Source organism: Aspergillus versicolor, assembly GCF_001890125.1.
Source record: "Aspergillus versicolor CBS 583.65 unplaced genomic scaffold ASPVEscaffold_2, whole genome shotgun sequence".
NCBI lineage: Eukaryota > Fungi > Ascomycota > Eurotiomycetes > Eurotiales > Aspergillaceae > Aspergillus > Aspergillus versicolor.
Genome location: NW_024467525.1, coordinates 696,497 through 720,136, shown reverse-complemented (window position 1 = coordinate 720,136; position 23,640 = coordinate 696,497). Strand labels below are relative to the sequence as shown.

The window sequence follows — 23,640 nt, the reverse complement described above, 5'->3', positions numbered from 1 at the left end:
CCTGCCCCTGCCAGCCTCACTGCCGAGGCAGAGCACAAGCAGCAAGCAGCAGGGATCGCCGGTACAATTGGCCAAACCAATTAAAAAAAAAAAAAATGAAAGATTTCAGAAACCCGGAGGACACTGGTCTACCAGAGCCTCGAGGAGTGGGTGGCCCGAAAGCTTATGCTGGATGCAGTTATTGGTGCCGCCATGGACGAGGCAGTGCCAGAACAGCTCGTATGGCCCAGCACCAGCTAGGATGATGGCGCTAATACGAAGTACTTGAAGAGACCGCCTCCCCGGGGATGCTTAGCCTGTTTCATTCTTGTGGGAGCTGCTGAGCAGGATGCTACTCCCAAGACACTGCAGACGACTGGCCATATTTGCCATTGTTTTGGCGACACTCGTGTGTTGGAATTCATTACGGCACACTCATGGAACGGCCGTGATAAATTCACAAGATCAATATCCGTTGCTCACAAAATACATTCGAGGGAGTCGAGTGCAAGGCGGAGGTAGGTTGTCTTGTTGACATCCAGGAGTATCACCAACTGACCCATGTTCGTGTCGTTATTATAGCTTTGCGTCTGCCGAAAGAATGGTCAAAAGGAATTACGAGCCCAATTGATTCCATCTTAGCTGCTGCAGAACTCGTTCGGAACAAGACCAGCTCTGACCCTCAGGGCCACATCCCCAATTCAAATATACCGCGAATAATCCACCAGACATGGAAGGACAAAAACATCGATGCATGGCCGCAGACATACCGTGAAAGCGCAGAAAAGTGGATGCAGGTTGTAGAAGAGAAGGATATCCCATATTTATTCTGGGACGATGTCGGCGTCGCCCAGTTCATGAGATACTTCGAGCCAGACTTCGAGGCCGAATTCTACTCTCTACCCAGCAATGTCGAACGCTCAGACGTCTTTCGCATCCTGGTCTGCAAATGGATTGGCGGCGTCGTACGTATCCCTCAAACCCTTCCTGATATCCCTAGGGATCCATATCTAACTCTCAACAGTACGCCGACATGGACACAGCACCCATCCGGCCACCCACAGAATGGATAAGCCAAATCGACTTACAGCCCTGGACAGACCACAAAACACAAAAGAAATACCAGTCAAGCAAACCCGTAACTGCCGTCGTCGGAATCGAAGCCGACAATGACCCCGAGCGCGATATCTACTGGCGCATGGGCTACTTCTTCCCCGTCCAACTCACCCAGTGGTCCTTCGCATTCGCACCCCACCATCCAATCCTGCAGATCTTCATCGACCGTCTGCGCGCGACTATCCGGCTATACGCCAGGGATGTTAATAACCAGCAGCCACTGCCGGATTCGCACCCAGGGGTTCTGGACTACGTTGACCCGGTGAATTTGACCGGCCCTATTGCGTTTACGGATGCAGTGCGCACGTATCTCGAGATGGAGGGGGATCTACGCTGGGATGCTGTTACGGGTCTGCAGGACGGGCCTGATGGGGGTGTCAGTAAGCTTGTTGAGGATGTTCTTGTTCTACCGATTACGGGGTTTAGGTACGTATCCGCCCACGTCGCATAGTTGTATAACGCAAAGCTAATGTCTAGAAGCCCAGGGAGTCGTCGGTTTAGAGATATGGGATCTAAGCCCGTTACGCATCATGCAGCGCGGCTATACCACCACGCGCAAGGATCATGGAGGAAGTGGAATTTGCGGGTGGAGATGGGCAAGTTCTGTCGGACGGCGTTTGGGCTGTGTAGGGACTGGTCGAAGGTGTCGCATGGGGATAGTTGGATTTTCTGATGGTTTGATGTCTTACGACTTGGTTATACCCGGGCGGCGTTTTGATGATTTTAATTACTTACGATTAATATTTGTATAGAAGTATGAGTATGAGTATGGGTATAGAGAAATGTTATGTTCTAAAAAAGGTTGCCTACTTTTAATCTCCAGGCAGCTGCGTTCGAGCTTGCGCTTGGTTTATCTCTGAAGCTTTGATCTGCAGTACAAGATGACGTTGCAAGGACTAAATTTAGAGCCGGCCTAGTTATATTTACAAGTCAGACTACTTCTAGATCTCGTGAAGAATGCAGTAGCCTGCTGTATGGGACATCATCTCGAGAATATGCTGTCATATCAGACTAAGTTATGTAGTATATCTGCCGTTAAGAAAACAATTTTGAATTATGGAAGTAGATTAACTAGTAAATTATACATTTCGAGAGTGATTATTGCTAGTAATAACAAACATAATATCGACATAATAACTCAAACCGCATAACCTCAGCACACCAGACATGTTGAAGTCCATCGAACAGATAATGGAGTCATGATATGTTGAATACGATCACTCAGCAGTCCGGGTCCCCTGATACATCCCCCGTCTTCTTGACAACAACCCTCCAGCCATCAACATGGTAGAGTGTTCCGGAAACCTCCCCCCAAACGTTGGAGCACTCATCAATAATGCGTTCGACGTCGTCTCCAATCTCTGCAAACGAGCCGAGCTCTAGCGAGTGGTTCGGATCCTGGAGTAGAATTATAGGTTAGCATCGCACTAATAGCGTTCGTAATACCCTATACAGACTCCCTGGAATGAGCAAAATAGGATAGGGAGGGAACAGACTCACGTCATTGCACCAGTGGATAGCCGACCTCCACGAACAGCTAACCCGCGAACATCGCCATTTTTGAAGGTAAGGCCTATGTTCAAGGCTGTCCAGATATTCGATGCCCTTCTCGATACGCATTTGCCGGGCGGACCAGTATTGGTCGCACTGGATATGGTAGTTGCCGCCGCCGCGCGTCTGGAGGGTTGAGTTGCTTTCGGCTCCGTCTTCCACAGTGATGTTGGTGGTGGTGCCTTTGAGTATAGCGTAGATCTCTGCGTCGGCATCATTGAGGGAAATGTCACGGGAAGTATCATCGAGGGCTTGGATGTCGGAGGGATTGACGACGGGGACCTGGAGGTAGGGCTAGTTAGTATGGTACAGTATGGGGACGATAGAACGAGTACGTACAGCAGATACAGCCAGGGCATGGAGTGCCAGCAGGAGGGCTGGAGTAAAGAACTTCATGATTGTAGAGTAAGATAACGGATCCTTGAGCAGTAAAGTGGATGGAGAGGGTTGAGTTGGAAAGCGGATTTCAGATGGGCGGGGGGTTTATATACCCCTGGATAGCGTTATCGGCCTAGATTTCCGTTTTAAAACGGAGGTAGCGGCGTACGTGAATGTCTGCCCTGGATTGTATGAACTATAGGGTGGCAAGTTGGGTTAGAGAGTCATAGATATCAGGCTGTGCAGAAGTATTCACAGAGATGCTTGTGATCACAGCTTCGGAGTTCTGGACTGTCTGGCGTTTATTCACTGTATATAGATCGGACCAATGATATACTTTGTTTATAGATTAGAGACAGATAAGGATAACGTTGTGTGAATACAACTGACTCCACTAGTTTGTTTGTAATAATTAGATGTAGGTCGAAATATACGGCCGCTATCCCGTTGCAACATCAATCTGGAAACAGTATCAGTCATAAAGATGCGTGAATACGTTATAGTACTAGTTATTTGCTAGTTCACTCCAACAATCTGAGACCCGGCTGGCCGCAATATCCGACCTCCAAATCACTGATAGCACCAGAAATTGATCATGCGCCGGTTCAAGGGCAGATCAGCCAAAGCCTGCCACTATTGCCACACCCAGAAAGTGAAGTGCAGCGGTGGTATGTTGTACCCTATTGGATAGAGGCAGAGTTGTAACTTGTGATCCAGAACGCTCCTGTACCAGATGCCAAGCGTCCCACAGAGACTGCATCTTTGCCTCCAAAGACCGTTTAGTAACGGTGCCGGAGAATTATGTACACACACTGCAGAATGAGGTTCATCAGATCAGGCAGCTGCAAGCCGAACGGGGCCCTATACCGGGAAACGCCGAGCGCCAAAGTCTGCATGATGCGAACCCTGAACGGCTGATTGAGAATTCAACGACGGAGTACTTTGTATCGAAGCTCAAGGGCGCATGCTCTGCTTCAGAGGGTGATCGATATCAGGAGAATGGTATTCCAGAAACACCTGAGAGTACTTCAAGAAGTGGGCTTTCACACCCCCAGCACTCGATCTCCAACTACACCTATGTCCCGTTATATTATGGAAGCAGTAAGCTGGAATCCACATATGGAGTGCTATGCACCGATCAGATATCTGCAGATGCAAAAGTAGCTGTCAAGCTACCCCATACTCCTAGGCCATATACCTTCCTAACCATGTCGAGACTTTCATCGGCTCCGACTGGCACTGGTACCACAGGCAGCATTCCTTGATATATAGACTTTTGACGCAAAACTTTATATCAGAGTAATGAAGTCATCTTAACTTCATCTTGAATCCTCAAACCTCCTGGCTTGTGAATGATTATAAGTTAATCATAATCCTTAAAAAGTTCAACCAAACAGCAACGACAAAAGACCCAAGATGGCAGCGCAAGGCAGGACCAGAAACCACGATTTCTTCGCACTTCCTTCCACTACCGTCGAATACGAATACCAGGGCAAACAGCACCTACTCGACGTGGTGGAAAGAACGAGGGAGACATCATGGAAGGAGACACACATCATCTTCACCGGCCTTGATCCGCAGACATTTGAGCATGAGATTGAGAACACAGACTGCCGTCGCATCAATCAATCCTTTGACACGTATTTGCCCCAGTTCGGTTTACTGCTTCTCGAGATGCCTGCGTCGGACGTTCACGAAACCACCTCCAACAGGCTCAATTTAATGATAATGGAAGCGTTGCCTCGACGGCTTCGCCGGGCCCTTTCCATGAGAGGAGAGACAGGATATCAGTCCGCTACAAGACAGAAATGTGCCGACCAAGCATATGTGCCCAAAAGGCTTCCTTCAGGTCGCTCAAATCATTGGCCATCAATGGTTATAGAGTGTGGCTGGAGCGAAACTAGAGCAAAGCTCGAGCGCGACTGCCGTTGGTGGTTGCACGATTCGGACGGGGATGTCAAAATCGCATTGTCCATATCAGTCCATATGAGGAGGAAGCAGATCATCATTCAAAAATGGGAATCCTTCCAACTACAGACACGGGCAGGACAGGCCCAGACGGGGGAGAGACTGGCTCAAACAATCGTTCTGTCCCAGGTGCGGGACCATCCAATTCGTCTGACGGGACCGCCCCTGCGTCTAGAATTTGATAAAGTTTTCTTGAGACAGCCACTGCCCACTCAGGGAGAACATGATATTGAGATTACAGCAGAGGACCTTCGGTTTCTGGCGCAGGATATTTGGCAGGTCCACCCAAATGTTGAGTAACAGTATTCATTCTCGTCCCGTAGGAGCTGGTGCGTGACGGCTAGCATAATATCCCCATTCTCAACCAGTTAAAGACCTAAATGCGTCCGAAAATATGGCACTGAATATTAACATTTTGTTAGGAATCCTCTTCCTACCCGACGAAAACGGCCGACCCAAGCTCTGCAGCTGCCGCTTCATCATAAACTACTACAACTCACACGTTCCCGGCTCTTCACTAGAGCATTCCCTCGCCGATTATCCTGCAGATAGTGTCCCGCGATAGATTAAAGAGAAAATACAGAGTTTTGTCCGCGATATGATTCCCGAGCTAGCGGATCAGGAGTGGGTATCGGCTCGGATATGCTGGTGAGTATGCCTCCCATGTAAAACCCTAAACCCATGAAAAGAATGGCTAATAAGGTAATAGGGACGGCGACACCAAAGATATCAACTTCCGCATCTGTCCGTTACCAAACACCAAGAACCTCTATATTGGCACAGGAGGCTCCGGGCACGGCTTCAAGTTCATGCCAATTATTGGGAAATACATTGCGGATATGCTGGAGGGGAAGCTGGACAAGGAGTATGAAGAGCTCTGGAAGTGGCGGTTTGGTGCTACGCCGGTCAAGACTGGGAAGGAACCGCATCCATGGCCGCAGAGGGACCCGGGGGAGTTGGTTGGATGGAGGGGGAGGAATGCGAAGGTTGTTAAGGGGAGGTTGTAGAGATCATAGCATTATATTTAACGGTTGAGTATCCAGTATATTCCGGCTTCTGTAGAGATAGAAAAGAAGTGGAGGTTTTTGTTCATTGAAGGCGAGTTATAAGTCTGGCTTGATGTCTTATCGGCCTGTATATAAGTATCTATCCCAGGCGTGGAGTATGAAGACTATTATCACCATGATGGCTGCCTACTCTTAGAATAGACCAGCCACAGCCAGACAGGTTATTTCGTGCACCGGTGCTGGCACTACTGCGGCTAGAGCGAACCCTGGCCCTGCTCCGTCTCTCAGTGGTTGAAACAGAAAATAATACCGCCAGGCTTCTATTTTCAACGCCTCGGCGCCTAACGCAGACAGGGATACAACACAGCCCCCGCGGCGCAGTTTGTGCCTTGCTGTGGCATCATGGGCCTCCATATTTGAAGGTTCGGCCCGTCGTGTGGCAACTTCTGCTCCACTGAGCATTCATTTCAACTGATAATGGATTTGGGTAGTGATCTCGTTGCCACTCCGATACTTCCAAGCCATCCTTCGGAGGCGTTGCTGGGGTTGTCTATTCCGCCGATCTCGTTGGATGAGGATTTACCAGAGACTCCCTCCCCTTGTATAAGGAGGGAGTCGAGACGCGTGAAAAAGGTCCGAAAGACACCGAATCATCGATATATCAAAGATCTGGAGCGAAAGAATCGATCACCGGAGTTTGCCGCCATACTTCGCAATCTCAGCGGTTCGTCACTTAGAGAATCAGCTAAAGCTGGGGATGGCCTGGATGAAACACGATCGCATGATGCAGACAATCACACTTCAGATTCAGCAGAATCTTCTAATGCAGAAGAGCCTCAGACTGATGACTCTACTGAGCCATTGCCCTCCTTCACCCCAAATCGCTGTACCCTCCAAGAAATATTCCGCGATATGAAAGATGTAATGACAGCCTCCTACGACGAGAAGCCCGGACAGGTCTACATCCTCTTCGACCGACTAGATCAAAGCCCCTTCTTCAAGATCGGAAAATCTACCGACACCAGAAAGCGAACGGTGACGCACCTGCAAAAGTGCCAACTCAAAACGTGGGCGTCTCGAGCAAGACCCGCAACACCTATCCGGATGCCCATGCGTCTAGAGCGCCTGGTGCAGACTGAGCTGCAGAATCTGAATTATGTTCCAGATTGCCATTGCACTGTTAACCATATTGAGTACTTCTGGGGGCGGAAGGAGATCGGACTTGAGTCGCTGGACTTTTGGTACCGGTGGCTGCTGCAGCATGACCCGTATGACTGCGATGGACAGCTGAAGGGGTTTTGGGCCGATCGGTTGGAAGTATTTCAGGGCAGTATTGATAAATACTTCAGATGTGATAGTCCTTCTTGCGCAGTACAAGACGAGGATACCCCGTCTTGCCGTGACTGCCTGCGAGCTGGGTGGAAGGAATGGACAGAACCAACACCAGAAGACGAACTGGACTTCACCTGCAGAGCGAATGTCCCATCAAAACGAGTCCACCAAGGCATTCAGCGGTTTAGCAGATTTGGTTTGGTTAAGACATCCAGCCTGGTATCTTTTGTCAACGGAATCGGCCTGCTGCTGTCCATCTGTAGATGGCTTGCTGACCCTAGCGTATACCTGTCCCTTATACCTCTCAGGCTGATGGTATTCTGGCTCAAGCCGACTCAGCTGCCCGAATCTGTGATAAGGATCTGTCTTTCATTTGCTGACACGGTTCTTCTGGTTGTTTGTGTTTATGCTCGGTTTCAACATCGCGCTGGGTCTGTCGGAAAAGGGAGTCCTAGATCTGCTAAAAGAGGGAAAAGGAGGAGTGTAGGAGAGGCACAGGGTGGTGTCAGTGTTGCAGATGGACCTGGATGACTTGAGTGAGTGATTCATTGCATGATAATTCGTGGTGATATTAACCTAATAATAGACGAGCTAACCCAACGTGGCGATGACTCAACTCCAGCTTATATTCAACACCACTTCCACTCCGCAACTGAGCACCACGTTCTTCATTACAGAATGTCTCAGCCAATACTACAGCTGCCCAAGTCCCGCTGTCTGATCAGGCAGTTCGTCTCTTCCCCCACAGAGGAGGAAACACTGGCCACTGCGGCAAACAACCCCCGCCTCAGCAAATACATGACCAACGGGTTCCCCAACCCATATACAATCGCCGAAGCCCAAAAATGGATCGCATTCACCAAATCCCAGTCACCTGCCCGCGACTTCGCCATCTGCGATGCGGAAACCAACTCCGTGATCGGCGCTATCGGGCTCAAGCCGAGAACAGATATCCACCACCGCACCATGGAAATTGGGTACTGGGTTAGCGAGACGCATTGGGGGAAGGGCATTGCAACGGAGGCAGTGAAGCTATTTCCGGTCTGGGCTTTTGCCAACTTTGCGCATTTGGTTCGGCTGGAGGCGGAGGTTTTTGAGGGGAATGATGGGAGTAAGAGGGTTCTGGAGAAGGCTGGGTATGTCTTCGAGGGGAGGAGGAGGCTAGCTGTTGAGAAACACGGAGTTCTGTTGGATACGTATAATTATTCCCTGCTGAGAGAGGAGGGAGAGACGCATGAGGGTTCAAAGACGGCCTGGCCGTGATGGTGATATTAGTTTACTTGGTTGTTTACTGCAGGTCCATGTGTTAATTAAAAAACAATGGACTTTATTCACTCTGCTGTGCCTGTTGTGCCCCATGGGGAAGGAACGCTTAAGCGAGCTGTCACCAGAGACACAGCTATAAATTCCTTCTCTCTTCTGTTCCTCTTCTCACAAGCATCCTCTCATTCACCTCCATCTACTTTCGTTCACCTCCTTCTCAAGACTTCATCAAAGCTTCATCAAAGCTTCATCACTCGTTTAACCACCTCAACTTGACGTTCACCATGCATTCCTTCATGACCCTCCTGCTTGCAGTCCTTGCTTTGACTGCCTTTGCTGTATGTCCTATCTGTATACCAACGTCATTCTAGCTGACTGAATAGGCACCCAACCAACCCAGCCCACCGGCCACAGTCAAAGTTCCCTCCTCTTTCTTCGACGCTCCCATCGAGCAGCCTGACAACCAGGTCAACTCCACTAACTTCATGCTTCGCGAGTACGAGCATGTTACCTGCGGCGACTGGGGCAGCGTCGACGTTCCTGAGATAGAAGTCGGCATCCAATACCTTCGCGGTGTCAAAGGCGAGCCCCATCTCGACGGACATACCTGTGAGCGTGTTAGCTGCTCGTGGAACTCGGGCATCTACTGGTGCAACGACGTAGGTTCTACATTCTTCATGCAAGAGAACACAACTGACCTATCATCCGAAGAGGAACACTCACAGACACCTACCCGGGTACTATAACATTGCTGACGGTGCCGCTGAGATCTACCGCATTTGCCAGCCTGTGTTTGGAAGTACTGGCACTCTGTACCACAATGATGACTGGAGAGTTCTTATCGCAAAGCCTAGGGGCAATGGCGATGACAAGAACTGCTAGAGTGTCTTGTATTGTCTCAGAGACACATTTCTGTTGATGCTGTCTAGCATATCCGATCATCTGTTCATCTCGTTTGCCACTGGCATGCCATCTCGGCATCTTATTCTAATATGAGTTTATGAATGAATAAGCCACGATGGATTTGACTATGCATTGTATTTAAATCAGTCCTTAAGCAAACGAGTATTTCTCTATTTTGTCCTGAGACTCCAAATTCCATATCCTCTGCACAGCATCCTTGAACGCAGGAATGTCCTGGACGTGGCCATACTTTGCAAGCGCCAGAGCCTTTGACTCAATCTCCTCCCTAGTCAACGTCCAACCTGGATCGCCCTTCACGACATCCACTGACCTTGTTAATGTTCTGCCGTCTTTCGTCTCGACAACAACCCTCCCCAGCCATCGAGCCGGGAACTCCTTATTTATATCATCGTCCAGCACCATGTTAACCTTCCCTTGCAACTCCCGCAGCTCAGGATCCACCAAATCAGCCTCCGTAAAGTCCATCAAGCCAGCGGACCCCTTCTTCGCGGCGACAGCCAACACAAACCCCATCGAGAACTTGCTCTGATGCACCGTCTTCCCTTCCCCACTAAGACCCAACACATCAATTGCCGCTTTGTACGTGTACGCAGTGATACTCGCAATATCAGTATACTTAACACCGTCCTCTTTCAGCAGCGCCAGCAGCGCATCAGCCGAAGGATGCGTATGTCTGCACGAAGCATGCCACTTGAAACTCGACTCAAGCACAGACCACTTCTTCCCTAGATCGCCATCAATCGCACTCGGCGTCGGATCAAGATTCCCTAGCGCAGCACCCATTCCCCTCGACCCTTCCAGGATATCGGCTGTACCTAGGAGACCTGATGCAGAGGTATAAGCTGAGAAAACACCGGTCGCGCACGCCTGCCCCGTGTGAACCTGTTTGCTATGTGTCGCGTCAAGTAGAAACTGCCACAGCCCGGCAGCCTGCGTCCCAGCCGTACCGATTGCAGAGACAAACTGGTCCGCGTTGAGGCGGAGCAGATACGCCGTTGTTGCAGCTGCACCAAGCACGCCTGTTGTAGCTGTCGTATGGAATTTCTACCAATTTATTAGTACCTCAACTAGACTTGATGATATGAAAGACATACCTCGTAGTGAGCCTTCCCTAGATACTCCCCAGCCCGACAAGCAAATTCATACCCAACCACACAAGCAGTGATAAACTCCTTCCCACTGGCCCCAACATCCTGCGCCACCGCCAACGCAGTAGGATAGATGATCGTCGCCGGATGCATCACAGAACTGTTATGCAAATCATCCTGCTCAACAACATGCGCCGAGGCCCCATTCACCAGCGCCGCAAAGGCCGGAGACGTCCGCACATCGCTGAACCCGATGACCTCGCACTTCCCGTCCGCAGGACCCATTGTCTTCGCGTACTCCAGCATCGCGGTCACGGCGATGTGGTCCCGGCCTGCGACGGCGCAGGCCAGGGTGTCGACGAAGAAGTCCTTGGTGCGGTTTATGACGTCTGCGGGGAGGGTGTCGTAGGACAGGGACAGGGCCCATTCGACCAGGGTGCGGGTGCGTGTTTGGTGGGATGTCATTCTTTCCTTTCTTTCTTTTCCTGCTTGTCTTTTTTTCTGCCTTCCTTTGGATTCTTTCTAGGGATGGAACTCCGTATAGTGGCGTGGTGGTGGGTGTGTATATATCGCCGTAGCCGAATAACCGAGTCGGCTTCTTGGGCGAATGTGGGGTAGAGTTATGCGCCGAGATCGGCAGGCTTGTCCATCAGACATACTACTAGTATAGCTTGTGATTGTTGGATGTAGAATTCTTGGTGTGGCCTGGCATGATTCGGTGTTTCCACGGGTGTCTTATGCTGGTGGCTTGGTGTAGTTGTTCAATGACCTGCGGCGAGCAATCGTACTGGACATAACTTTTATTGCTGGCGTTCTTTGCAGGCTTCGGTATTGAGTATATTGTGAATGAGTGTCAGTTTGGCTTCTGGTGAATTGGTCGGTGCCAGTGTCTGCTGAGTGGTCCGATGGTTAGCAGTGTTAGATATGCTAAGATTATGGAATAGGACTTGGAAGGTCTTGTGTGAATCATATCCTGTTATCAGAGACACAGTACCGGTGTTATGTGCAGCCAAGTCTGAGGTGAAGCTCTGAGATGAGCATAGATGAAGCACATTAAAGCACGTGCCTAGAGTAACAGTAACATCTTCACTGTATCGCACAGTCAACTTATAAATAATAGCTTCAACCATGGTCTTCCTCTGGTATCCACTGCCCCAGCTGGTGGATACATCTATCCTATACAGGCACACTATCAACAATATATCTCGAATCCGCATAATCCAGCAAAATGAAGTATATCTTCACAACACTCCTCCTCTCCCTCTTCGCAGCCATAGTCACTGCCGCAAGTTTTTTTACAATCATCATTGTCAGTCTACACTAACTCTTACCACTAGGATCCATATACAGTGCAATGTTTTTTGAAAGGCGGTGCCTACATGAAACACATCGACGAGCTGAAGAAAGCGGTCACAAAGGGACAGTCAACCAGCTTCCTGATCCCTCCCAAACTCGATTCCGGGGAGTGCGAGTCCCTGAAATGTGTTGAAGCTAGTGCTCTTAATTGGTGCAATTATGTATGTATCTATCTTAACTATCCACCCTCCATCCTTCCTGCAGTCCCCGTGGAAGCTCCAAGCTAATAGCCCTGCTCGTAGAATAGAAAAAGCGCAAGCCAGATCGAACCCAGCGATATCGCCGATGCTGTCGACATCCTAGTCAAATACTGCAAACGGGGGGATCGCGTGAACGGCGAGCTTTACTACCCTGGAAAGCGCATGGTTGCTCTTCAGTTTCACCACACCGAGAGTAAGTGTGTGGAGCACAAGTTCACTGAGGACAAGGAGAATGGTATCCACGGCGACTGGATGACTATTGGGCCTGGTTAAGCCTGTAGCCTGGATTCGAATGAAATATGGGGTTGGTTATTCGTGTCTGTGTTATGTAGTTAGCAACCTGGTGTCTAGGAAGATATCTCTGGTCCCAAATGCAATTGAATCTATGATCTACTTTTGTCTTTAAACATACTGCAATATTCAAACAGTATCTCCACTATTCCTCTTCGCAGCCATCTTCACCAAACTCTTCAACTCCTCCGGCGCATCCTCCCTCCCCATAACAACCTCCACCATACAAAACCCCTTTCCTGCAGCAACCTGTTCATCGGCAAGTACATCCAGCAATTCCCCCCAATTCTCCACCCTCCTTGTAACAACCGGATAAGAAGGGTCCTCAACCGGCGCCCCAAAGAAACTCGGCGCATCGAGATACCTCCACGGATGCACATCGTTATACCCCGCCTTCATCCCGTGGATATACCGCTCGATCGTGTACCCGTCGTTATTAATCAGGAATATTATCAAGTCGAGTCTATTGCGGAAGAGATCACTCAGTGCCTGTGCGGTCATCTGGAAACTCCCGTCGCCTTCGAAGAGGATTGTTCTGCCGGACACGTTGTTGTTGTTGATAGCCAAGTCTTTCTGGGCTTGAGATACCCCAACTGCTGCGGCCAGTGCATATCCAATGGACAGCCACAGCGCAGAGTTAATCATCTTTACACCTGCCGGAAGAATCAGGTCGTTCGCACCGAGAGAGGCCGTGCCCGTCTCTGCGATGACGATATCATTTGGACGCAGGAACTCCGTTACCCTGGTCCAGAACGTCTTCTGATCAATCTCCGCATCCTGGATAGGGTCAGACAGAGCATCAAGAGTATCTCGCAGCCACGGGAGAGGCAAGTATCCCAACCAAACTGGTCGTCGGTGTATATTACCCTCCAGCACGCGGCGCAGAAGAGTCTTTGTCTCGGCATGCACCGTTCGCCCATCGATATCGATCGAGGTCCAATGGACGGAGACGGTATTGTTGACGGGCGTGAGCGCTCTGAATCCGAATGTGTTTGTGTCTGCATCTAGCGGTCCAAATCGGATGACCAAGTCGGAATCCGCAATCCAGTGGGTACGGGGCTGGTTGATCTGAACGTGCCCGGTGTACACGCCGTGGAAGTTGGGGAGGGTTTCGTTTACGGAGCCTTTTCCGAAGGGTGTAATGTATGTCGGCCAGCCGGTGGTGCGGATGAGTTTGTCTGCCTCGGGGAGGAGGTTATAGCGGGGGGTGAATCCGTCGACGATGATGGCTGGCCGTTTGGCGGTGTTGATTCGGTTGAGCAGGGTGGAGACGATGGCGTCTTCGAGGTTGGTGTCGTTTGGTTTGAAGGAGAGGTCAATGTTCGTGTCTAAACCTGCTGACGAGACCTTTGCTTTGACCATATCGGTTGGTAGTTCGATGTATATGGGACGGCTCTCTTGTAGGCATTGCCGGAGTGTCCTATCGATCAGCTCAGGTGCAGTAGTAGGATCTTCTAGATTGGCCTGCGCACAGGTAAACTCCTTGAATACTTCCGCAAACCTCCTGAAATTCCCATCTCCAAACGAGTGATGCAGGTTCAGCCCTTTCTTCTGGGCAGTTGTTGGAGGGGTCCCGACGATGTGCACGACTGGGGCTTTCTCGGCATACGCACCCCCGATGCTATTGAGGGCTGAGAGCTCTCCGACGCCAAAGGCTGTGATGAGTGCTGAGATCCCCTTGATACGGGCGTATCCGTCTGCAGCGTATCCAGCGTTCAGCTCGTTCGCGTTTCCTGTCCAGTGCAGACCAGCGGGTTGGAGGTAGTCGAGGGCAACGAGGTTGTAGTCTCCTGGGACGCCGTGGACGGTTCGGACGCCGAGTTGGTGGAGTCTTGTAAAGAGATATTCGGCCAGGTCGATCTTTTCGTTGCTGATTGACCCCATTTTGTCAATTAGGATTGAAGTGTTGTGTTGGAGAGGAATGTAGGGGACAGTCGGATATTGCGCTGTTTATGAGAATTCTCATCAACGACAGAAATGAATCCATTGTGCGTTTGTTTATTCTACAACTGCAAATGAGCAGGTAATTGAATGTCCAATTCACAGCTTCAACTGTGAATGCTTTCACCTTATGCTGGTCTAGACTGACTGGCGTCCTTAACAAAGAATACATAGTTTCGAGATGCTATACAGATGTTTAGTCAGCTAGACCTTTACTGGGGCCTTTCTATTTTATAATATATTAGTATGTCGAGCAGATAGTCTGGACTCATCATGAACTGTTCGAATATTTAACTTGATATTATGGAATGCCGCAGTTATCACGGTCGCTGCCATTACTACGGCCATAGTTCTCCTTACAGTACAGGAAGTACTTTATATTCCTATACCTGCTGACGCTGGACTACGGAATTAATGCATTCTATGTTTATACAATTATTCAGCACTTACATCATGATGATTATGTCCAGCGCAGTAAGTCCTAAGTCCGGCTCCACTGTAAGCACCGTACTCGCCGACTGCCCAATCGAGGCACAATATGAACAACCCCTCATCATCGTCTCCACTGAAGCTTGTTTATAAAAGGCAAATGTCGTCGTACTGGAACTGGAACGAACTGGCAACCCTTTCATAAGTTGTAACCAATACTACCTGAATCATGTCTATTTTCGCACCCGCCCCGAAACCTCCCAGCCTTCTTGGCTACCACCGGGTCCTCGCGCCCACCGCCGGTGTGAAGGTGTCCCCGCTCTGTCTCGGGGCGATGAACTTTGGTGATGCCTGGTATGAGGCCCAGTTAACCCATTGACCGAGTTAACATGAATATAGGAAGGACTTCATGGGCGAGTGCAACAAGGAGCAGACCTTTGCGCTCCTTGACGCCTTCTACGAAGCAGGCGGCAACTTCATCGATACGTATGTATCTTTCTCCCTTTTAAGGACCTTGCTAACGTTAACAGGGCGAACAACTACCAGAACGAAGAGAGCGAAACCTGGATCGGCGAGTGGCTGCAAAAGCGCGGAAACCGCGATCAGCTGGTGTACGCACTGCACTGCCCATCCTAAGCACCTTGCTTGCACTTATACTCATCCTGATATAGAATCGCCACAAAATACACCACCGGCTTCCGCAGCGTCCACCGCGACACAGAACCCATCCAATCCAACTTCGTCGGCAACAGCTTCAAGTCCATGCACGTCTCCATCAAAAACAGCCTCAAGAAGCTACAGACCGACTACATCGACGTCCTCTACCTGCACTGGTGGGACTTCACCACCTCCGTCGAGGAAGTCATGCACGGGCTCAACAGCCTCGTCACCTCAGGTAAGGTGCTGTACCTTGGTGTCTCGGATACGCCCGCGTGGGTAGTTGTCAAGGCGAATGACTACGCGCGCGCAAACGGTCTGCGCCCGTTCTCCGTGTACCAGGGCAAGTGGAATGCCGGGTACCGCGATATGGAGAGGGAGATTATCCCCATGTGCCGGGACCAGGGGATGGGGATTGCCCCGTGGGGACCGCTGGGCGGGGGGAAGTTTAAGTCTGCTGAGGCAAGGAAGGCCGCGCAGGGGGATTCGAGTAACAGGGGTGCGCAGCTGAGTGAGACGGATGTGAAGATTTCGGATGCTTTGGAGAAGGTTGCAAATAAGAAGGGAGGGACATTGCATGCTGTTGTAAGTTTTCCACCTATCCATTCATTCGATAACCCGTCTAACGAAACAGGCACTGGCATACGTGATGCACAAGACGCCGTATGTATTCCCGATTGTCGGACAGCGCAAGGTCGAGCATCTCAAGGCCAATATTGAAGCTCTGAGTATCAGTCTGTCTGCCGAGGATCTGGCTGAGATTGACGCCGCCGCGGACTTTGATATCGGATTCCCCATGAACTTCATCTTCAGGGACTACTCGACCAGCAACACTGCCTCTGATGTCTGGCTGACCCAGGCGACGACTCATCTCGATGTGCCTCCACACGCCCCGCCTGTCCAGAGCAGACGAAATGTGTAATCGCTTAGCTATCTGATCCATCCAACTCAATTAAATCACTAGATCTGCTAGAAATATATTGATGTAACCAAGCTGTCTGATATTTACAACTCATCCCTCATCCTCGCCAACCGCGGAAGCAACCTCAACGCATTCCCATAATTAATCCCATCCCTCAACTCCTGACCCATATGATACCCCTCCAACTCCTCCAAAAACGCCGGATAAGCCGTGAGAGGCGCATAAGGAAAATCACTGCCGAACAATATATGCTCATGCGGGACCATCTTCAGAAGCAGATCAAGCACCTGCGGCGCCGAACTCAGCGCCAGATCATAGTGGAAACTCCGAAAGGATGCCATGGCTTTCTCGTATGTCGTGCCCATACGATGCGAGACTGCAAAGTCAGGAGCTTTCTGCATGGGCGTTGTTACTCGCGAGATCAGGTACGGTAGGGCCCCGCCCGCGTGTGATAGTATCACCTTACAATCCGGATACTTCAGTCTCGTACCGCTGGTGATCATATCCATTGCCGTGCGAGTAGTTTCGTGCGGATAGTCAATAGCTGGCTGGGGCAGTTTAGGGTTTACAGGGTTCGTATCAACGGGGTGTGTAGGGTGGATGAAGACGACGCATTTTCGTCTGTTGAGCTCGGCCCAGATGGGTTCTATATCTGGATGTCCGAGATATGTATTCGACGAGCCGTAGCGTGTGAATAGGGTGACTCCGTCGGCGTGTAGGGTGTCCAGTCCGTATGCGATTTCGGCCAGGGCGTCTTCTGTGTCGAGGATGTTGGGTAGGGATAGGAAAAAGCCGAACCGCGAGGGCTCGGCGTCGCGAAGGGCTGCGGAGTATTCGTTCATCTGCCGTGCGAGGCGGGCTCGTCCTGCACGGTCTGGGAGGATGCATGCTCCTGGGGCTGTCACTGAGAGCACAGCTGTTTGTATGCCGGCGCGCTTCATCAGCAGCTTCGAGGCGTTAGCGCTCCAGTGGGGAGTTGGCCAGCCGCTGGGGTCGCCGCCTTGGTCTTCAACGGCTGTTTCCGTTAGCAGGGTCTTGAATAAAATCTTTAATAAGAGTATACATACCCTTGGCGTAGAATGGTGGAACGCAGTGGTGGTGGGTATCGATCTTGTTGACTGGGCTGTGGATCCATCCGACAGCCTTGTCCTGGAGCCAGTCAAGAGCGCGCTCAATCATGTTGCAGTGGCTGACGTTGCTAAAGTAGACGAGCACGAGAATTGCGACAGAGGACAGACGCATGGTTAACATGGTGATATCACCTGGAATAGTGGTCCATTGCTCTTAAATGTTAAGATTGTACCACGGAACTGTTCCGGTGGCGAGGCTCCGGGTTCAACCCGGAACACTTGTCTCTATTTAACGAATGAGATATGTTATATTGAATTACTATGCATAATAAATCACTGTGCACCCCACCGGGCTGCAGCCGGGTTAAAAGACATCTCGCATCTCGCTGTACGGGCATCAATGAACAAGCACCATGGGCACAGTTCGCGCACAAGTCTTCGCAGCCGCCGAAGCATATCCAACCAGCACGATAGTAATAAGCATAGCTACGTGCCTAGTGACAATCTGTCTCGTCATTCGAGAGATATTCACTCCAGTTGGCAAACGGAGACCACCCCCTGGCAAAACATGGAAGCTCCCTCCTGGCCCTCGAGGGATACCCATACTCGGCAACCTCCCTCTACTCTACAAAGCACGAGATGATCAAGATTTCAAAATGGTGCGTGGACAATATACCAATATAGACAGAGAATAGGCTGACCGATAAGCAAAACGACCTCGCCAAATACGGCGAGATGACCACCCTCCACCTCGGATCAAAGACCTGGATTCTTCTCAACAGCAAGCGCGTCGTCAGCGAAATCATCGCTAAGCGCGGCTCTCTCACGAACGGTAGAAGTCCCATGCCTATCGCCAGTGGGATCGTGAGCCGCAACGCCCGCTCCCTCCTGCTGCCTCCCTCAGGCTGGACAGAAAAACGACGCGTAATGCACTCGCTGCTTAGCGGGACTGCCTTGAAGCAATACGGCTCATGGCAGGAACACGAAAGCACACAGATGCTCGCAGAGTACCTCTTCCAGCCGGAGAGGTGGTACCGCCATCACTACCGCTACGCGAACTCCGTCGTGCACCGCATTGCGCTCGGGGAGAGACTGACCAAGACGGGCAAGGAGCTGGCTGATCTACAAGACGTCGTCACGTACTTCGTTGGCAGCATCGGGTCCAGTCTGGTGGACTGGTTTCCGGAACTTGATCGACTACCTCGTGTCCTCCAGCCGTGGCGGAAATATTGGGAGAGGCTTGGGGACTGGAACGAGGAGGTGTACAAAGCGTGGTGGATTCCTGTCAGGGAAAAGGTAGACCAAGGCACCGTGCCTCCGTCTTGGGTTCGTGATGTCCTTTTGCACCCTGATACCAAGTTTACCGGCAACGACCAGGAGGCCATGTATGTCGCTCTGCAGCTTCTTGAGGCTGGGTCCGATACAACCAGAGAGGCATTGAACATCTTCGCTATGGCGGCCTTGCGCTATCCTGACAAATTCCAGAAAGCCAGGGCAGAGGTGGACCGTATATGTAACTCTGGGGGAAATACCCGTCTTCCGGGGATTGAAGACCTCGAGCAAATGCCTTACATCTGCGCGATGATCAAGGAGCTCCTGCGATGGAGGCCGATTTTCCCCTTCACGCCCGACCATGTGCTGACGTCTGATATGGAGTTCGAGGGTTATCATTTCCCGGCAGGTGTTGGGTTTGTGATCAACGAGATCCCGGTGTGCAATGAGTGCGAGGACCCAGAGGAGTTTAAGCCTGAGCGCTGGCTGGACGGGCATGAGACTGACCCAGCACACGGGCTTTGGCAGTTTGGAGGAGGTCGGCGTATTTGCGTTGGGTATCGACTGGCATTCAGGGGGTTGTTCATCAATGTGGCTCGTTTGGTGTTTTGTTACGACTATGCTGCAGTAAGTCAACAACAATTCAGGCAGGCAATAAGCTGACATCTCCAGGCTGGACCATACAAGCCAACCCGCTTGAACCATCACAGGACCGATGAGCCTTTTCCCGTGAAGGTGACTCCACGGAGTGAGCAGCATGTCGCTTTGATATTGGACGAAGGAGCTTTACTGCAGGTTTTGGACGACGCAAAACGGCATATCTAGTTCTTTAAAGCTGTAGCAAATACGACCCATATAAACTAATATAGGGCCAATAGGGCCACGAGTGTCTTAAGGTCCCGTGGGAATCCTTATAAGATTCGGGTTGAAATACATATCAGTTCTTTAAACAAGCTACAACAAAATCTGTAATGGCCTTCGTCGTTCCACTGGGAGGCCTTCCAGCTGAGAAATCCATCAATGGCCCATCGTGTGCTTCGTCTGCCATGTACAGAGCAACCTCACCCTTACTCCTTCTCTTCAGCATCCTGCCCAGCAGCTGGACATGGTCGCTAAAGACCTCCTCGTAGCCACCAGTCACCAGGATACGATCTACAGACTCTAGACTGTCCCACCAACTTTCCGGCACGTCGAGGGCCATTCCCCAACCATTCCCAGCACAGATCTCGTCGTTCCAGGGAGAATGCTCAACAAGATAGAATCCATATTTTTCAACGGTCTCCCTACTAAGAACATCGGCACTAAACCATCTCGTATAGGAGGAGGTATTAAAGCTGAATGATGACAGTGGTGACACGAGGAAACACCCCTTCACTGGGCCCGTTAGGTCAAGATCACCCTCTACTGCAGAGGGATACCGGCGGTGGAGGTGAGCCATCAGGCCAAGCGATAGGTGGCCGCCTGCAGAGTCGCCTCCAAAGACAATCTATACATGTTAGATCTATAGCAGTTAGACGAGGTTCGTGAGACAACGACATACATCAGATGGCCTATATCCGTTATGCAATAGATGGTTCAGTGCGAAAATCCCCTGGATCATTTGCCTGGGATACGGGTTTGATGGAACCAGGTCTGAACAGTAAGTATACGCTTCATTCATCATTGGAAATACGCACCGTATTCCAGGATGCACACGCTCAGCTGAATGCCGGCTTTTTCTGCCTCCATCTTGATATACGCCATCCAGTCCAGGTGACCTTTAGACAGCGGCATCACATATCCGCCCCCTTGACTATTAACAGCGGTCGGCAGTGAGATATACATGAGGTATCATACCGTGGAAGAAAAGAACCACCTTTTCTGATTTCCTTGGGCCTAGCCAGAGCAGACGAGTGGTATTGTCAGCTGGTAAGATATCCACCGCACGGTTTGCACCATGAGACTCAACCCATGCGTCATATACGTCGATAGTAGATGGCAGGATTGCCTGCAGTTGAACTGGGGGTGTTTTGGCCATCAGCGCCCCGGCAAATCCATTCCATATGGCCGGGCCCAGGGGCAGTCTTTTGAACCATGCACGGAGTATAGCGCCGGAGATTCTGAGTGCTGCCGAGGGCAGGACAGAGAAGATGAGGGTAGGTAGGAATCGCCACTTTGCGACGGCTGGCATTTCAGTATTCATTATCGGCACTCTGGTGCAGATGATGCATTTCTCTATTCGTGAGGATATATCCAATCTATTGATATAACGGAATGCACCCGAGATCCGGAATGGTTCCGGTAGACGAACCAAGATGGATCCAATAGATCAACTCTGGCTCATCATCCATTGACCCACAGGTTGATCCCCGCTGACGTATAACCGGAACGCTCCCGGGTCGTTTCTTCTTCCATCTCTGCAGATTATGGTCTGCCAGACACTGCCAAAATGCCACCAAAAGCTGCTGAGTCCAGGCGACGCAGCACGCGGAGAAAGGTTGCTCTGGCCTGCGACTCGTGCAGAGAGAAGAAGATCCGGTGCGATGGAATTAAACCCATCTGTGGGCCATGCACCAGGCGGGCGTATCGGATCGACCAGTGCGTCTACAACTCGGATAATGCCCGGTCTGCCAGCAGAGACGAGTGAGTATCATGCATTGAGTTAAGCAGCCCTAACGAGAATAGATACTTTCACACGCTCCACCAGCGAATCAGACAACTAGAGGATGTCTGTTTGAGGGCGGGAGTCTCCGTCAACTCATCAGACTCCCTGACTCGACATGCCCCAGATAGCCCCCAAGCTGTCGATACTGGGCCAAGTCCAGTCCCACCGGAGGAACCCGTCATAGCCAGTCACACTGACGGTGGATCAGTGGAAGAGCCTACAGAGAGTACCCGAAATGCAGGGGCCTATGAATCGCCGTTGTTCGACGACGGGGGAGGGCACATTACAGGCATGGGCCAGATAGCTGCCCTAGACGATGAAGCCAGGCGCCAGTCCTCTCGATTTCAATTCTATGGCAGCTCTTCCACAGCCTCCCTCATGCGGTTCGCCTGGCAGTCGATGCCCTCGCCAGTGAATGCTTCGTGTCCTGAACATATGACTCTTAAGGATACTTTTACTGAGTACCGGTTCGATGACTTTGCACTCCCACCGCGGACACTGGCAGACCATCTTGTCGGCTGCTTTTTCAACCACGTCTACACCCTCTATCCATTCTTCGACCGTCCCGCCTTTGAAGCGGCGTATCGGAATCTCTGGCGTGCCGAGGATGAAGCTATGACTCCTCTCACAGACCTGCGTATTGGGCTGGGTTCAGCTGCAGAGTCCGGGCCTAGATCAATCCTCTTCCATTGTGCATTAAATTTTATCTTCGCTCTGGGCTGTCAATTTGCAGATATTGCCCCTGGAGAAGTCCAGCACGTTGCCAACTCTTTCTTCCTTCGAGGGAAGCGGTTCGTTGGACTTGACTTCCTTGACATCAATACTCTCGGTGTAGTTCAGACCTTGCTTATCACGGCGCTGTTTCTGCAGAGCTCTCCCTATCCCAGCCGATGCTGGCATTCCATCGGGGTTGCTTGCAGAGTGGCACTGGGGCTGGGACTGCATGAGTCGGATACTCTTGCCACCTTGACGCCGCTGGAATCTGATATTCGGCGTCGAACCTGGCACGGCTGTGTGATGATGGATGTGTACGTCTACCTCTATTATACCCTTCCTGGCTAATTTAATGCAGTACTCTGAGTATGACATATGGCAGACCAACCATGACGACCCATCTGGCTCCTCTTCCTCCGCCTGATGGTTTCGACACCTCCCGTCCAGGCGCCAGTAGCTCGACACTAATGGCATTCTATAATGAGGCCATTAAGCTGTATGGTATCCTAGACAGGATATTATCTGATGTATACTCCGCTTGGCGTGGCCGACGCCAGGGTCAATCACAGTCCTCGACACAGAGCCTAGGAGGTCTAGATATTGTGCTTGAGATCGAACGGCAACTCACTCTATTCGAGTCCAATCTTCCGTCGTTCCTTAAGTGGAACTCTGCCATGCATCCAGATACGGGTCTGGATCAGGCGATCGCCCAGCAGAGAAACGTTCTTCATGCGAGGTACTCCCGGCCTTACTACTACCTAAGTACAGCTCCTGATGGCTATACAGATACCTGCATCTCCACCTCCTTCTACACCGTCCTATCTTCACCCAGCTGTATTCGGAAAGAGTACGGGAGCGCGAGTCCGCAGGCCACTCTAGCACGCCAGAGAACCTGGCCCACGTCGCAACTCGACGCACCTTGTACTCCTCCATGGCGACCAAGTCGGCAACAGCCTGCGTGATGGCAGCTATCGACCTCACGCAACTCGTTCACAAGACGTATCACACCAGCGCTACTGATTCATGGTGGTATAACGGATTCTGTATGCATTTACCCCGAGTTCCGTTTATTCTCATACTAATTCTAGTCCAGATGTATCAACCGCCGCAATAGTCCTCCTCATGTCTTTCTCGGCACCGTCAATGCTTCGACCATCCGCCATGGATAAAGCGAGAGAGGCCTGGAGAGAGGCTACGAGTGTTCTCGAGTCTATGGCTACAGTAAGCCTGTCTGCAAGCAACACCCTCCGATTTTTGCGTGCTGCATATTGCCAGGCGGTTCCTGGTTATGGCGACCAGCAAGCGGAGGCAGATTCGAATTCGGCTTCTGCTGCGTTTAATTTGCATATGCAGGACATGACTCACACTCATGATCCGTTTGATCACCCAGATCACGACCTACTGCAGGTGCCGTTCTTCAATTGGGAGGAGTATGCGGCCAATATGGGACAGGGGGAGGGGCTGGATGATTTGGGGTTCTTGACGAGGCTGGACTTTCCTGATACTCTAAGTTGATAGATCTAGTTTCAAGGAGTTTT

The 23,640-nt window shown here is 50.9% G+C and overlaps 16 protein-coding genes across 16 annotated transcripts; 11 read left to right on the top strand and 5 right to left on the bottom strand.

The window, feature by feature from the left end:
• Positions 1-1,897, top strand: och3 (glycosyltransferase family 32 protein). The gene is made up of 4 exons (XM_040808581.1): positions 1-497; positions 562-944; positions 1,004-1,521; positions 1,576-1,897. Exons 1-4 carry the CDS (start codon positions 329-331, stop codon positions 1,766-1,768), a joined length of 1,263 nt encoding a protein of 420 aa, XP_040663756.1. The 5' UTR covers positions 1-328; the 3' UTR covers positions 1,769-1,897.
• Positions 1,898-2,316: 419 nt separating this feature from the next.
• Positions 2,317-3,090, bottom strand: ASPVEDRAFT_147281 (uncharacterized protein; the record flags this gene model as incomplete). Its single annotated transcript, XM_040808110.1, has 3 exons — positions 2,986-3,090; positions 2,596-2,928; positions 2,317-2,493 (listed from the first exon to the last, which is right to left on the bottom strand). Exons 1-3 carry the CDS (start codon positions 3,040-3,042, stop codon positions 2,317-2,319), a joined length of 567 nt encoding a protein of 188 aa, XP_040663755.1. The 5' UTR covers positions 3,043-3,090.
• A 231-nt stretch (positions 3,091-3,321) lies between these two features.
• Positions 3,322-4,289, top strand: ASPVEDRAFT_880480 (Zn(II)2Cys6 transcription factor domain-containing protein; the record flags this gene model as incomplete). The annotated part of the gene is made up of 2 exons (XM_040818224.1): positions 3,322-3,692; positions 3,742-4,289. Exons 1-2 carry the CDS (start codon positions 3,620-3,622, stop codon positions 4,287-4,289), a joined length of 621 nt encoding a protein of 206 aa, XP_040663754.1. The 5' UTR covers positions 3,322-3,619.
• A 76-nt stretch (positions 4,290-4,365) lies between these two features.
• ASPVEDRAFT_880478 (uncharacterized protein) lies at positions 4,366-5,441 on the top strand. Its single transcript, XM_040818223.1, has one exon. The coding sequence runs from the start codon at positions 4,441-4,443 to the stop codon at positions 5,290-5,292; it is 852 nt and encodes a 283-aa protein (XP_040663753.1). The 5' UTR covers positions 4,366-4,440; the 3' UTR covers positions 5,293-5,441.
• Positions 5,442-5,590: 149 nt separating this feature from the next.
• Positions 5,591-5,999, top strand: ASPVEDRAFT_79660 (uncharacterized protein; the record flags this gene model as incomplete). The annotated part of the gene is made up of 2 exons (XM_040816733.1): positions 5,591-5,640; positions 5,702-5,999. 2 exons carry the CDS (start codon positions 5,591-5,593, stop codon positions 5,997-5,999), a joined length of 348 nt encoding a protein of 115 aa, XP_040663752.1.
• Positions 6,000-6,238: 239 nt separating this feature from the next.
• Positions 6,239-7,963, top strand: ASPVEDRAFT_440283 (GIY-YIG nuclease family protein). Its single transcript, XM_040812961.1, has 2 exons — positions 6,239-7,867; positions 7,918-7,963. Exon 1 carries the CDS (start codon positions 6,477-6,479, stop codon positions 7,860-7,862), a length of 1,386 nt encoding a protein of 461 aa, XP_040663751.1. The 5' UTR covers positions 6,239-6,476; the 3' UTR covers positions 7,863-7,867; positions 7,918-7,963.
• Positions 7,849-8,594, top strand: ASPVEDRAFT_79658 (GNAT family N-acetyltransferase; the record flags this gene model as incomplete). The annotated part of the gene is made up of 2 exons (XM_040816732.1): positions 7,849-7,867; positions 7,918-8,594. The coding sequence occupies 2 exons, from the start codon at positions 7,849-7,851 to the stop codon at positions 8,592-8,594; spliced, it is 696 nt and encodes a 231-aa protein (XP_040663750.1).
• A 284-nt stretch (positions 8,595-8,878) lies between these two features.
• ASPVEDRAFT_79657 (uncharacterized protein) lies at positions 8,879-9,476 on the top strand (the record flags this gene model as incomplete). The annotated part of the gene is made up of 3 exons (XM_040816731.1): positions 8,879-8,932; positions 8,978-9,253; positions 9,306-9,476. The coding sequence occupies 3 exons, from the start codon at positions 8,879-8,881 to the stop codon at positions 9,474-9,476; spliced, it is 501 nt and encodes a 166-aa protein (XP_040663749.1).
• Positions 9,477-9,606: 130 nt separating this feature from the next.
• ASPVEDRAFT_59538 (MmgE/PrpD family protein) lies at positions 9,607-11,170 on the bottom strand. Its single transcript, XM_040815487.1, has 2 exons — positions 10,613-11,170; positions 9,607-10,562 (listed from the first exon to the last, which is right to left on the bottom strand). The coding sequence occupies exons 1-2, from the start codon at positions 11,069-11,071 to the stop codon at positions 9,648-9,650; spliced, it is 1,374 nt and encodes a 457-aa protein (XP_040663748.1). The 5' UTR covers positions 11,072-11,170; the 3' UTR covers positions 9,607-9,647.
• A 664-nt stretch (positions 11,171-11,834) lies between these two features.
• Positions 11,835-12,435, top strand: ASPVEDRAFT_79655 (uncharacterized protein; the record flags this gene model as incomplete). The annotated part of the gene is made up of 3 exons (XM_040816730.1): positions 11,835-11,882; positions 11,944-12,123; positions 12,205-12,435. 3 exons carry the CDS (start codon positions 11,835-11,837, stop codon positions 12,433-12,435), a joined length of 459 nt encoding a protein of 152 aa, XP_040663747.1.
• Positions 12,436-12,582: 147 nt separating this feature from the next.
• Positions 12,583-14,337, bottom strand: ASPVEDRAFT_24896 (alpha-keto acid decarboxylase family protein; the record flags this gene model as incomplete). The annotated part of the gene is made up of 1 exon (XM_040809717.1): positions 12,583-14,337. One exon carries the CDS (start codon positions 14,335-14,337, stop codon positions 12,583-12,585), a length of 1,755 nt encoding a protein of 584 aa, XP_040663746.1.
• Positions 14,338-14,951: 614 nt separating this feature from the next.
• Positions 14,952-16,481, top strand: ASPVEDRAFT_37441 (aldo/keto reductase). The gene is made up of 5 exons (XM_040811470.1): positions 14,952-15,177; positions 15,223-15,309; positions 15,354-15,434; positions 15,495-16,065; positions 16,115-16,481. Exons 1-5 carry the CDS (start codon positions 15,053-15,055, stop codon positions 16,400-16,402), a joined length of 1,152 nt encoding a protein of 383 aa, XP_040663745.1. The 5' UTR covers positions 14,952-15,052; the 3' UTR covers positions 16,403-16,481.
• A 4-nt stretch (positions 16,482-16,485) lies between these two features.
• ASPVEDRAFT_49855 (amidohydrolase family protein) lies at positions 16,486-17,581 on the bottom strand (the record flags this gene model as incomplete). Its single annotated transcript, XM_040814229.1, has 2 exons — positions 16,486-17,417; positions 17,470-17,581. The coding sequence occupies 2 exons, from the start codon at positions 17,579-17,581 to the stop codon at positions 16,486-16,488; spliced, it is 1,044 nt and encodes a 347-aa protein (XP_040663744.1).
• Positions 17,582-17,850: 269 nt separating this feature from the next.
• ASPVEDRAFT_185205 (cytochrome P450) lies at positions 17,851-19,695 on the top strand. The gene is made up of 3 exons (XM_040808941.1): positions 17,851-18,131; positions 18,181-19,371; positions 19,417-19,695. The coding sequence occupies exons 1-3, from the start codon at positions 17,886-17,888 to the stop codon at positions 19,567-19,569; spliced, it is 1,590 nt and encodes a 529-aa protein (XP_040663743.1). The 5' UTR covers positions 17,851-17,885; the 3' UTR covers positions 19,570-19,695.
• ASPVEDRAFT_49853 (alpha/beta hydrolase) lies at positions 19,682-20,914 on the bottom strand (the record flags this gene model as incomplete). The annotated part of the gene is made up of 4 exons (XM_040814228.1): positions 19,682-20,230; positions 20,285-20,376; positions 20,421-20,531; positions 20,581-20,914. 4 exons carry the CDS (start codon positions 20,912-20,914, stop codon positions 19,682-19,684), a joined length of 1,086 nt encoding a protein of 361 aa, XP_040663742.1.
• A 258-nt stretch (positions 20,915-21,172) lies between these two features.
• Positions 21,173-23,617, top strand: ASPVEDRAFT_124584 (uncharacterized protein; the record flags this gene model as incomplete). The annotated part of the gene is made up of 5 exons (XM_040806194.1): positions 21,173-21,366; positions 21,409-22,416; positions 22,461-22,838; positions 22,889-23,145; positions 23,196-23,617. 5 exons carry the CDS (start codon positions 21,173-21,175, stop codon positions 23,615-23,617), a joined length of 2,259 nt encoding a protein of 752 aa, XP_040663741.1.
• Positions 23,618-23,640: the final 23 nt, after the last annotated feature.